Source organism: Hypanus sabinus, chromosome 2, assembly GCF_030144855.1.
Source record: "Hypanus sabinus isolate sHypSab1 chromosome 2, sHypSab1.hap1, whole genome shotgun sequence".
Taxonomy (NCBI): Eukaryota; Metazoa; Chordata; class Chondrichthyes; order Myliobatiformes; family Dasyatidae; genus Hypanus; species Hypanus sabinus.
The window spans coordinates 136,819,469-136,833,974 of NC_082707.1; the positions used below are offsets into that span (position 1 = coordinate 136,819,469).

The window sequence follows — 14,506 nt, forward strand, 5'->3', positions numbered from 1 at the left end:
AATGGATCTTTCTAGTTTTGAAAGTAACCCTTCGTTCTTTTATATATTTTCTTTTACCTTGTCTGGATTTTAGAAGTTACGTGATCTATGTTTAAAAAAAAATAAATGGCGTGCATTATTGTATATACCTTGTCTGGTTTTCCTCTTGCCCCGCTTCTTTTATGAAGCACATAGGAGTGGTTTACTCTGTTAAACTGCATTGTGAACATAAACTGTTGGCCTCCTTTTTGCTCTGGATCTCTGTTTCAGACTATTCTTCAGTATTAAGAATTTCAGCAACAGTTTAATGCAACATGTCACAACTTCGTTATTCCTGGTATTGGGAGACAAACTGAAAGTCTTTATTCAGGTTGTATATTTTAAATGGGCTTAAAATACTTCATACATTCCTGCCGCTGAAACTAAAGGATGTTCAGACTGAATGCTAACAGAATGATAGTGGTACATACAAACTTCACAGTGGAACCAATGGCGAATGTTGTAGTATAAAGGTGTTCTTCACAGCTAAGTTACAAGTAGATAAACCAAAACTCAGGTGGTAAAAAAATGACATTGGAAAAGCAAGCAAGTTACTGGACTTACAGAAATCCTTCTTGATAAGGTAGTCTTTTAAACGCCATTATTTATATTTGACACAATGTTAACCACCTTTCTTCTCCGTGGATTGTCACCCTGTCATGGTGGAAAAGCTTGTGTGGTCCTGAGATCCTGAGAGCAATGCCGTCTGGAGCTATACTCCTGGTAGGGTCACCCATGACGGTAAGGTCGAGGGTGAGGTCCCTGACAAAGAACAATCCAACCAAGATCTCAACGGTGGAACAGGCGGACAAAGTTACTTTGAACTCAACAGCTGTGGAGGCGGATGAAGGCTGCAACAAATCCATCAGCTCCAATCGTCGTGGTTTCCATGCCATTGGAATCAGTTCATTGATTTGTGAAGTATCATGTGCTTCCTGGAGTGCAACATCAAGTACACGTTAAACAAATATACACACACAGGCGTCTTCGCTCTGTGATAGATCAACGGAACAAAGACCATCATCCTCGACCTCAAGGGACAGCCACAACGACAATGAACCGCCTTTAAGGAAGTACAGAATTTAGAGGAAGTAAGGTTAGGCAGGATACTTTTACATTGATCCAGTCTGAACTTGACCAGGTCCTGTCCTCATGCTCGAACACTACCAGCTGAGTGCCTCCTCACAGCCAGTAGATTGGTCATGTGGACACAACATCTCTCTGCAGTGTTGCAAGTCAGAGAAGCTCCAGGGTTGTTTCCCAGAGTCAAGCAGTATAAAAAACAGCAACTGGGCCTCTGGCACTGCATCATAGCCCACCCTTAACCAAGATTGTCCTAAGAATTTGACAGGTTTTCAGGAATTAGGAAATAGCTGAGAATGCTAAGGAAAACCTAAGTTACTTTTACATGTCTTTCCATTCAAATCAGTGAACCCATTCAGATGAATGGGATTGTGCCCCACTGTCAGTCAAGGCTGGCATTATGCTAAGGGGGAGGAATACATCACTGAACAACACTTGAGTCCAGTGGTAGAGTGGGAGATCAATCAAATGCAGCAGCATCTGCCCATCAGCACGTTTCAGCCTTCCATATTGCAGTGTATACCTGTACACTGCAGCTAGCTGACAGTTCTTCTAAAGCAACGCAATCCAGCCCATTTAATTTCACATCCCAACACAAGTGTTTGAATACCCTATTTTCTCCATTGAAAGTATAGCTGTGTCTAAAAATCTCAATTAGACATTTTTGACATAAACGCTAGTGCTTTCACGTCATAAGAAAATATAAATATGGAACAATAAGGAGTTGCAACTCATTTCACTTGCACTGTCAATTAAATGTACAGTATGTTCACACTCATTATTCAGCTGCTTCATGGTGCATTTCAAATGAGTCTGCATCCACTTAAGTACTGTCCATACCATTGTACCTACTTGTGTTTTTTCCTTTGTGGGTTTTTTTTTAGATTGTAGTTTATTATTGTATTTTTCTTCTAATCAACAAGACAGAAACCTTCTCTATTCATTCTGTCACTTTCTTTGATTATTTTAAAAAAACTTTGAATCATACCTCCCACATCCTCTCCCGTATTTGTACAAAGCAGATTTTTCGGGTTTCTAAACAAATCTAAACTAATTCATTCTGCACTTCCAGCCAGGAAAGTCTCTTGATCAGAGATATGGAACTGTTTCCATGTGAAGCAGCCATTTACTTGTACTTCTTCCAGATTAATGTCCTGTATTTGATATTCACTCTGTGGTCTCTTCAATGGGGACACCATATGCAAATTAGTTGACCTCTTAGCAGATTGTTTGACCCTGAGCTTCCATTTGTTTATTACTTTAATATTCCACTCCCACTCAGACCTCTTTTTCTTTGATCATTTACCATTACAGTCAAGCTCAATATAAGTTTGAGGTACAGCTCTTCGTCTTCTAACTAGGCACATAATAGCCTTCCATTCTCCATGCTGATCTCAGCAATTTTAGATAATCGGCTATTTACATGTTTTCAATGTATAAGAATCCACATCGTGAGCACCAGTAGCAGGACACTAATTTGGAAGATGTACAATTAAATCGCTGCTTCACCTAGAAAGGGTGCCATGCCTTTATCTCCCTATCAGGTAATGCTCTACTTCTGGAGGGAAATTTTAATCAAAAGGGTGAATTGCTGTTGTTTTAACTCTAATTGAATAATATTTCTTAATAGAACTTAAGTAATATTTTGGAAACGCACATCAGCACGCAATAAATACGATTTGAAAACTAACAGAATAGAAAAAAAATCTAAAGGGACATGTGGCTACTCATACAGGAAGAAATGCAGAGGGAGAAACTAAAGCTGAAATGCGGTGAAATGAACTCTAATTTTTCCCTAAAGTGTAAATGTTGTTGATTCATCCCTGTAGTTATCCAGAGGTGTTCACGCATCAAATAAGCAGGTTGCAGATGGAGAGGACAGGATCAGTTTAATGATTCCATATTACAAGTAAAGAGCTTCACCCGTTGGCAGATTAGGAATTCACGGATCACTACCCAGAAGTTTCTGTCCAAAAGATCATAGATGTCTCTGAAATATACAGTTGATGAGTCAAGCACATATTTATAAACCTTTTTTTTTTGTGGTTCGCTGCAAATAGATGTCGGCAGCTCCAACATGGAAAAGCATCCCAGAGAGCTTCTTAAGAGTGCAATCAGACAGAAACAGAAGTCAGTACAAAGAGCACATATTAGGAAGAGTTATAAGTACATTCTATGGAAGATACTTAAAGAAGACAGGAGATGGAGTTGTTAATGTAAGGATTCCCTAACTTTAAAATCAGAGAGCTGGGAAGAACAGCCGCCTGTAGTGAGTGAAGGAGGAAAGAGTAAAATGAGAGGCCACAGGTAGAGAAATAATATTGTATAATAATACAGGTTATTGAAGAGAGATTTAGATATAAGCTTGGGGATTGTAGAGTGTTTGAAGACAAGGCCTCAATGTAGCTTGGCAACAACCATAGTGTTGCATGAGTGAGGCCTGTCTTCGGAACACAATACATATGGAAAAGTTTTGCTTACACTGGAGTTACAGAAGGTTGAAAGTAGGAGAAGCACTTTGACCAAAACAAGATGTAACAAAAGATTGGATGAGGGTTGAAAGGGGAGAAGTGATGGAGAGGATATCGGATTGATAATTCAGCTAAGAATCTATGAAATTTGGCACGATAACTGTGGAAGTGATGAAGAATGAGGCAACAAAATGCACTCAAACAAAATGGCATCGGTCATCTCAATGAAGAAATTTTAACCAAGCCATTAGTGAATACAGGGGAAGTGAAGAAGTTTCAGGCAACAGCAAAGGTATGGAATTGTATGTTGTAGGGATGTTTATGGAGACCTATGGAAGTAATCAAGCTCTGCTCCCCCAGCCATATGAAAAAAGTACTTTTATTGCTCCTATCCTTCCAGGCTGGTTGCTGAGAACTAATGCCTGAGTTTAAATGTAAATGCCTAGTGTCATTTGACTCAATGAGTATGATTAAAGATGGATTTTGACATAATGAATTCTGTATTCTGCTGTCATTAGAGCAGTCAGTTCTGGCACTTGCAAGTGATCCACAAATGCTTATTCCTATATTGGACTGCTGTGAAAACTGGTTTAAAGAAAATTAATCCAAAATGATTGATGTCATACAATTGACATGCATAGCTAATCTCTTCTATGTTTTATAATAAAAGCATATACCATTGCATAAGAAATGTTGTGGAAAATTTATGATAGAAGTATGAAATTCTTGAGTATATTCTTTACATCGGATGCCCATTATAATTTAAAATGTGATAGATCTTCATATACTTACAATTATTTTAAAATAAAATTGGCAAGGTCAAAAATCTTGGAGCTTTCAGAATTACAAAGTGAACAGAAATGGATGGCTAGATGTTTTACTGGAGCATCCAGAACAATTTTTCTTCATCTCCTTTTGACAGACTGTTGTTCTCATTTGGATTCCTCTTCAGAGCATAGCAATTGATAACAGTAGCTTGATGAATGTGGATTGTGGTGCCAAGCTCACACTTCACAATTTGTGGTTTTCAGTATAGGTCTATTCTGATGCCATGCTGCCTTTGAGCTGGAAACCTACAGAATGGCCAATAGATGCTGGCCTCACCTGCAATGCCCTCTTCCTGAAAAATGAACAAATAAAAACTTTATGATGCATTATGAATTTCTTCGAGATGGCAAAGATGACCATACATACCATACCTCTATTAACAAAGCCATGAAGACAGTTGAACATGAGGATATTTATGAATTTGAAATGCTGGTGGAACAGGAGCCAATATAGATCAACAAGCTCAGTACTGGTGATCGAATAGAACTTGCTAAGAGTGGGATATAGATGAATAATGGACAATGGCCTGGGAGAGCAGAAGCATAGGACAGCTATCAAGGAGGAATTGAAATAGAAGCTGGAAATCAATAAGCAATGGAAGGGGCGTTTGGCAGCAGATGGACTGGTATAGGTGAAGACTGACAATATTACCAGGGTAGAATTAGCAGTATTTGTGATGGAGTACATATGGTACAAAAGCTTAGTTCAGTGTTATGTAAGATGTTGTTGCAAACACAGTGGTTCACACTGAAGGTGGTTAAATGAGATAAGATATCTTCTAAAAGTTACTTTAAAAATGAATGTCTCATCTGTGTTGACCCTCCAGCTACCCACATACTTAAAATGGGTTAAAACTACAGACACAAATCTTCCTGAATTCCAACATTGTGGTTTGAACAGCACCAGTGATTCCAGTAGCACAGAGTTCTGTCCTGAAATGACACTGAGAGCTTTGACAAGTGCGAATCACCTTTTGCTCAGCATTACTGGCTGTCAAAGCTAGAAGGAATATTGAATGTCTCTGACATTCAGAGCAATATCAGCAATGAACTAAATATTTGTTTAAAAAATTAATTGTTAAATGAGCTTAAATGATTAAAAATTGTTGTAACATTAAGCAAAATTAAATTGTTTAATGTTACAATAATTTAAAATTTTGACTTGCCTTCTCACTTGTTTTCTTCTCTTTTATCTCACAATGAAAGAGAGAAAAATGAAGGATGTGGATCCTGCACTAGATCTAAACCATAACAAGGTTTAAATACTCATTTTCTTACATAAGTAGTTGGAAATTTTAGCAAGATCACACTCTCTGCTGCTGCACTGCAATGGAGGCCCTGCAATGGACAACCATGTTGCCTGCTATACCTAATAGGTTCAGGGCTACAATTTCTGGTGACAAATGCACAGTGCTCTTGGAATTGCTTCTATTTGCAAGCAATATCAAGGTCATAGACCCAGGTGCTTTCAAATAAAACATTCTAAAATTGGACCAATATCATTCCTCAGAGTTATAGTTTGTTCTACATTCCAAACTGCTGCTAATGCTTTTAGTGCTATTTACTCAATTCATCCTGTTAAACAAGGAGAATAAAACATACAAATCACTACCTTTGCCCTTCACCTTTTACTTTTCAAGGCATTTTAAATATATGTAAATACATTATTAAGTATACAGTACGAAGAATTCCACAAAATGCTGAAGGAACTCAACAGGTCAGGTAGCATCTAATTATTGGAATAAAGTTGACATTTTGGGCCAAAACCCTTCATGAGGACTATATATAGAATTGTAGTCTTCCACCTCTTTCCAAAATGCCTCTCCAAATAAATTTCATCTCTTTATGAGTTCACACATTTCCAGTAGCAAATAGTGGATTTTCATAGCAAACTTTTGATTCCTATTACCTTCATGGAAATGATACAAAATTAGTCCTAAAGTGTTGACTAAGTATTCCAGAAATCACAGGTTTAGATCACATGGCAGCCAATATTAATATTTTTTTAAATATTACAAGGTAGCACAAAATAAATATCACCAAAAGACTAAAATAGAAGTGTACTACTTTCAGTACAAGTCAACTAAAATCAATGGCCTTTTTATTGCCTGCCTACGATATTGTGCAAAAATCTTAGGCATGTGTAAAAAAAATCTGTAAAGAGAAGATGCTTCCAAAAAAATGAAATGAAAAATTTCTAAATATCCAAAAAGCTACTATAAAGATCAGTAAACAGTAGAAATCTAAATCAACTCAATATTTGGTGTGCCACCCTTTAAAAAAAAAGGCCTTTAAAACTGCATCAGTTCCTTTAAGTACACAGTCATGAAGTTTTACAAGAAAATCATCTGGGAGTTCTTTACGACCTCAGACATGTGTTTGGGGTCAATGTCTTGCTGCAGAATGAAGTTGGGACCAATTAGACATCTCCCTAATAGTATTTTGTGATGGAGGAGAACCTGTTTGTACTTCTCAGCATATTCTAACCAATCAGAACCTCCCTGATGGTATTGCGTGATGGATGAGAATCTGCTTGTACTTCTCAGTATTGCATATTCCATTAATTCAAACCAAATCACAAACTCCATTTGCAGAACCTGTAGGGAATCTTTGCTGGAATTCTTTATTGGCTGCAGACACTCATCCATATAGAGCCCCCCAACTCCTCTATGAACAAGCTGCCCTCTGTTGGCGTCAAAAATTTCAAACTTTGACTCATCAGTTCAGAGCACTTGCTGCCATTGTTCGACACCCCAGTCCTTGTGTTTTTGTGCATTGCTGAGTCACTTGGCTTTGTTTCCACTTCAGAGGAATGGCTTTTAGGCAGTAAATCTTCCATGAAGACCACTTCTGACAAGATTTCTGTGGACTGTAGATGGTCGTATTTGGACATCAAAGGAAGTCATTTCGATGTATTTCTTGTCTGCTGCACTCTGTTCTTGTGGCTGACCACTGCATTTCTGGTCCTCAACCTTGCCTGTTTCTTTGTGCTTCTTCTGAAGAGTTTAGACAGCACATCTTGAAAATCCTGTCTACCGCAAAATTTCTGCTTGGGATAGACCTTCCTGATTCTAGATGACCAGCTTGTGTCGTGTTGCTATGCTCACTCTTGCCATAGTGTAAAAATTGATATGAAGGTTAACTGTCACATCTGCCACACCTTTTAGTTTTGTTGTCCTTCAACCAGTTTGATTCTTTCTACACCATTTTTTTGTTTCAGTTAGTCAGTTTAATTCATACAACTCATTATACCTTTGATCATTAGCACCTGTTTGTTTAATCATACACTGGACTATATACATACCTACAAAGTAATCAAGTTTTTATTTGAAAAGCGGTCTATTACTTAATACAAAAAATTCTAACTTTTTTGGGAAAATAAATGTTTGAAAAGCTAAAATTTGCTCTTTTGTACTGACACACAAATGCAGAAGACAAAAAATAAACATCTAGAACAAAATTTATATTAAAAAAATCTAGGATGACTAAAACTTTTGCACAAAACTGTATGTTCCATTGCATTCCAGCAAGTTCAGGACTCCCACACAAATGCAGATGCCTCAAACATGCTGGCCCAGCTGTAACATTTATTTACTTATTGCATTGTACCACTGGGGTTCAGCAGTGGGGCAGTTGCTTCCTGATATTTCTCAAGCATTTATGCTGAGAAATCTGCATTTAAATCTTCACAGGTTTAGTATTTGCACAGTATTTGTGACCTCACTCACTGCATAATGAAACTTCTTCAAAAAAGAAAAGTATTATTGTCTTTCATATACAATAAAAATAAAATAATTTATTTTAAATTTTGTATTTAGTATGCAATTCTATACCATTAAATTTTTATGATCACTATCACGGGTGATTTGTTAGTGATTAAGGAAAGAAGCTTCATTAATGCATTGTTGGATACCCCATGTCATCCTCAATCTCCAGCTGCCCATTTAAATTACTCATGGTTAATAATATCATTTTAGTTTCTTCTAGGTTTTAAGAGACAGATATGAAATGGTAATGACAGTGTGCAGATGTGAGATGGTGGTTTGGTAGAGTGGGCTTGTGAGCTAGCAGAATTGTATTACCTTACATATTGATCAACTCTTTGATCAGTATCTCCAATAACAGAAGTTATTTGGTCAATTCTGAGACTAGGTGCAAAACTTTGTATTTTAAAGCAACTTTTGTTTGTGACAAAGGTGAGTTTTCCGTGTTGATGTATGAGTACAATTCCAAGAGAATAGCAGAAACAATCCCACAGAATCCTCTTGTCAAGATCCTGGAAGCTGATGTTAGTTATTTTGTTCCCTTGTATTGACAGTTTGACCTACCAAAGGCCCAAATTATCAGCTTTATCATTTCTAATTAAACTATATCTTGTAATGGAGTTGAAATTCAGCTGAACTCTCAAGTTGCCCCGTGCCGAACTTCCCAAATATGACTGACCAGATGTTGCATATTTTTGGCCCAGAAAAATTGTTCTTCATGTACTCCTTGAAGACTGCATTCAGCATGTCCAAAGGCCCAATGAGGCCTCTGATGTGGCAGATGAACATTGATGGTGGCAGTGGTGGTGAGAGGATAAACTGGAAGTTTAGATGTGGTCAAGGGTAAGTAGTTGGACTGGAATTTTGAATGTTGAGTTATATGGAGTGTATCAGGATAGACCTTTTGCATCTTCAATCATTTGTATACTTGTGGACACTTTAGAGGTAGGATTCTTAGGATGCTATGCCTCTGAAGGCATGGTTTGAACTAAAAACATTGTGTACATGCTAACACATGGAAGTTTTAATTAACAACATTTATATTATAATAAACAACATTTAACTTCCATTTATACACCAGCTTCATTGTAGCAAAACATATCAGAGCTCTTCACAGGAATATCATCAAATGTGAGATACCTATGTGAGATATTGGAGCTTGGTAAATGAGTTATGCTTTAAGAAGCATCTTAAAGGAAGCAAGTGAACTGAAGAAGTTTAGAGAGTTGTTTCCAGACCTTATGACCTCAAAATCAGAAAGAAAGTGGTGGTGCCAAAGTTTAAAAGGCAAAGATGTCATGATTGTTTAAGAAATGGAGGAGATTATAGAGGTATGGAGGGGTGAGCCTACAGAGGGATTTAAAGACCAATCAGAATGCAAGTTTGAAAATTGAGGGTTTCTTTAACCAGGGACTACTGTAAAGCATCAAAAACAAGAGAGAGGGGGAATGGGACTGTCTTAGAATGTGGAAAAAAGAGTTTTGGATGACAAGTTTGAATGAAGGTGTCAATAGCTAGGATTGTGCACGAGATATGATGTAACTTTAAAATTCAATACCAAAGGTATTTGTTATTTTTGTTGATAAATAGGAGTATTGTAATATAAAATGAAGTTATGCTTAAAGGATGAACTCTTGAGTAGATCCAAATACAGATAATTGTGTGGAACATTCAGCATCCTCTTAAATGTTTCTTTATTGAGATTGACATAGAGGTCTAGTCATCACAGCTACCTGGAGACTTTCCATTGTTAAAAGTGACTAGTGATAAAACAAGATGTACTTTCATGTAATTTTATTTAAATGATTAACATGATCACAATGGTTATGTAAAGAGTTTAAGCTGACAACAGAAGTGACTAATTAATGATCTAATTAATGCACCCTAGTGTTTATATGGACATTTTTACTATGGGGAACTCTTTGAAACACTTTTTACTGCAAATTAAAGCTTCTTTTCAATAATTTTTCTTTGTAATTTTACTGCTATATAAACCAATCCTGATGGTTTCCATTAAAATGATGTAGATCTATGTGTAAATGTTTGATGTGCTATTCACTTGAGGGGCAGTAAAATAATCATTGTTCAGTTAAAGACTAATGTGTGCTCAAGGGACCAAGGCTCATCACAGCTAGTGAAAATTAAGCTTCTTAAAATGTTTATCCTATCCTCTTGATCCTAAACTTTGATGGTGGAAGAAAGGTGAATAATCTGCAGGGTTCTAGAAGTTATGCTACTCTCTTGTTAAATATTAACTTCAGAATTTAAATATTTCTCAAAGACAAAAAAGCCAGGAAGGTCCATAATAATCTTCAAAGTGCTAGTATATCAAAATGCAGTGTGTGTTAGTTAAAACAGTGCAAGAAAATTTATTTTAATTACTTCAGAGAATGCTTGCCACATTGATAAGAGTGAAGGAATAATAGTTTTAAAAGAATGTCTGTGGTATCAAATAGCCATAGAAAACCTGAAAAATACAAATAAGAACAGATAAACATAAACTCAAAGCATAATTAAAACAAAGATGTACAAAATAGCTATTCTGGGCCAATTGTACCAGTGACTGTGTGTGGAACATGGGCTTGCAGTTACCAAATTTCTAAATAGTAGCAGAGCAGGAAAACAATTTGATGCATTATTTCATGTCATTACGTTAAATCCATGTCTGACTTTTATGTAGATATGTTTTTGAGATCTGTAACACAATATTGGATTTCATTGCATTTCAACTGAATGGCACCTTAGTTGTCAGAAAGAACATGATTTTAAACAGATACAAACCATTTGAAGTGCATGAATGAAAATAAAGTGTGCAGTTCAGATTTTATGTGTCTGTACTTATTTATGTTATGTGCCTGCAATCCCTCACTTTTGTAGACTAACGTGAACTTGATTTCATTCCTTACCCAGTTTTATTTTAATTTGTGGGGTTGGAATTGGTGATATAGTTTTAAATGATGATATTGATACCCCATTATTTTTCTATAAAGGCATTCAGTACTTGAATATTTATGCATGCATGTGGATATGGTTATATGGCAATTATAAATATCCCCTTTTGGGAAGACTTAGGTGTTTGAAGGTTACATTATACATGACAAGTGTTACTACCATGAATGTTGAAGCACAGGGAAGTCACAATAATTATAGAATCTTGGCTACTGACTTTGGAACAAGCCCTCAGGGAAACTACAGCCACCAGCAGGTTTGCGTGTTGACAGTTTTTTTTTTCTTTTCCTCTTAGCTTCGCAAATACAGTAAGGTTCTTTGGGGTGAAGCCAAAATCTGGGGAGAAAGAGATTACTCCAAACTACATATTCATGTTGTGGTTTGAGTTCTGTACGGATTTTAAGAATACTTGGAAACACGAGAGCAAAAATATCTCAAAAGAAAGGTAAGAACAAGATAAAATCTTCCATGGAAAACTTTTAATTATTTTGGAAAGTATTCATCTTTAATTTGAACATTTTTACTGTACCATCAAACTATATTTTCCTTGGGTTTTTTTTGTGAGCTCGTCTTAAAGAAGTTTGATTCCCTTAGGGTAGGTTGAAGAAGTTGCCAAAATCTGCTTTACCCACAAGGAAGATAAACACACATAATCTGATAAATTACACTTTCCCAACTCTTTTCAATTACCTGCTAATAAAGTGGAATGAGAGCAGTGCTAATTTGTAACAGATTGCTTCACTAGTGCATTTTTATGTTGAAACCGCCTAAATGAGCTGATATTATTGTTGCAGAAAGTACAGGCAAATAAAAGCAAATGCTTTTCCAGTTATTAAACTTCACTTGCATCAAAGAAAAACCCCCCAGACCTAGGCCACACTTAGCACAATGTCAGAGCCCCACACTGAATTTACGGCACCACATATGACCCCAAGTACCCTGCTGGGGACATCAAACTGCGTGACACTGCTTCTCGCAACAGTCTCCTGATTTTATTGGTTTGAGAAAGAATAACCTTATCCCATATTAGCTTTTAGGTAAGGTTTCATGAAGGAAGCTTTTATGTGAGAGCTACATTACAACTTAAAGATTGGCATTTCTCAGTCCTGTGCTCTTTCTGCGGTCCTGGGTTATAAGCTCTGATTCAGTATTTCAATTATCTATCAAAGTAAATAGTGAAATCACTAAGTTGTGATTTTTATATACTGAGATTTTTAAGCAACTGTGGAGGAAAGAAAGAAACATTCTGTCTTTTTCCAAAGTTAAACCATTGCATCAGAGTCCAATCTATTTAGAAACTTGTATTCAAAAAGTTGTCTATGCTTACAATCGTGAAATATCTACTGTGATTACTATGTATTACAAAGAAAAATGACATATATAATACTTCTCAAACAACTTAGTACAGCTGGCTGGCAGTTTTCTGAATTAACTCAGTTCAGGTGACAATATAAACATATTATTCTATTAAAGTTATTTGACTTTTATGTCATAATTACTATTACTTAATAGTAATAGTATTAATAGTATTACTTAAATACTATTCAAGAAAAGCTAGATGAATATCAAATGTTTAATATCTGATTCTATGGATACTCTTGGGGAAAGTACTGAAAATGAAGAACATTTAGGTAATATAACACAGTGCCATAAGGTTCAAAATTACTTCATTGCTGATAACTATTCATAGACTTACTAATGTATCACCTCCTTCTGTGCTGGATGAAATAAGAAATTAAGTTTTCTTCATGATACTGTGCTGTAATGGGAATAAGAATCTTATGTTCAACTGCTCCTTTAGGGTTAAAGATGCATTTTAATCAGACACAGAAGGAATCCATTAAGATATATAACCAAAATTGGGAGTTCCTTGAAATGTTGTAAAATGGAACAGCAGAAAAAACATCCACATCTAGAATGTCTTGTAAAGTCATGACCCTTAGTGACACTGTTTTCCTAAGTGTGAAACCGTTGATTTACCACCCAGTTTACTAGAAGTAGATCCAAATCGTTAATTGATATAATTCTAGGCTTTCTAGTGTTGTATTTCTCTTTCAGTTCCAACTCTATTGATATAGATCAATATTATGAAGCATTATTTGTCTAATGTTATTCAGCCATGCACATTTCTATATTTATCCATGTATCAATAGGGTTGACTTAGTGTAATAATATAAAATGGGTGATAAATTGTAAATCAAGATGTCAATTCACATCTAAGCATTTTATACCAGTGCACAATATTCGGATGCAACTCAGCCCAAGAAAATTAACTTAAAGTTGAAATTATAGGGTGTTGTAATGTCAGCAAAGAAGGACTATTAAGTTTCTGATCCAATATTAAATGACATTGAGCTCAGGTACATGATGTTAATATTGTTATGTTAATTTTTTCTGTTTATTTACCTTAGATACATGTGCCTTTAAATCTTATTGCATTAGATTTTTGCCAACACTCAGATGTTGTTAGTTTGTATTCATTCTCCAGATTAGCTCAGAGAAAACAGGAACTGTAGATTTATTTACACAAAGAAGAACCAACTCACAAATAGGGAAAGGCATTCATTGACAAAGAGACAGAGACTTATTAGGGCATATTTTCCAACCCACTACCCCTGTGCTAACATTGTATTGAAGCTGCGGTCCTACAGCATGATCAAGAGCATGTGATTTTATGTCCCAAGCTATTAACCCAGTGGCATATCCAACAAGGCCCAAATATAAGTAGTAAGCCCTGCGGGTACCTATCGGGATGTGGGGATTGGAATCTTCAGCCTGTTTTGAAGATCATTCTCCAAAATGTTTAAGTTATAAAACATAGTACAGGCCTTTCAGCTCATAATGTTCAATGATTTTAACCTACTCCAACATCAATCTAACGCTTCCCTCCCACATATTTCTCCATTGTTCTTAAGAACGAGTGATAGGGAGGGATTGAAGTGGATGGAGACTTGAAACCTAACACCATACATCCTTCAGTCAACCCCTCCACAGTCCCAATAGACTTTGTTTTACTGCAATCAGTGACATTCCTGGGCTTCCCTGAGCTAGGATGTCCACCAAACATTTGCAGCACTTTCTCTCCTTTGAACCAGCCCTGCACCTGATGAAAGTCTAGGATAAGCTCCATGTACTGACACATTGAAAGCAATAGAATCCTGGCAGGAACAGGATTGAAGACTTGGCAACCTGAAAGCCTGTCCCTTTTATTCCAGTGTTTCTGAAAGCAAGGATCAGAATAATCAGCCTGATTATATTCATTCTAAGATGTAAATATTCTGCCTCACAGACGAGACTAAAAGCAAATCCTGACACTTTGTAAATAATTGTATCCCACTGTCCTTGTAGTCTTTGATCCCCAATTTTTGTTTTTTCTAACTAAAACTGAAGCTGC

At 36.3% G+C, this 14,506-nt stretch overlaps 1 protein-coding gene across 2 annotated transcripts in view; it reads left to right on the forward strand.

Moving 5' to 3' along the window:
• fmn1 (formin 1) overlaps window positions 1-14,506 on the forward strand; it is a 279,413-nt gene that overhangs the window by 223,462 nt on the left and 41,445 nt on the right. For both annotated transcript variants that reach the window (XM_059955635.1, XM_059955642.1), the window contains one exon: window positions 11,408-11,557. In XM_059955635.1, coding sequence (XP_059811618.1) covers window positions 11,408-11,557 — 150 coding nt within the window. The remainder of the gene's footprint in view (window positions 1-11,407; window positions 11,558-14,506) is intronic.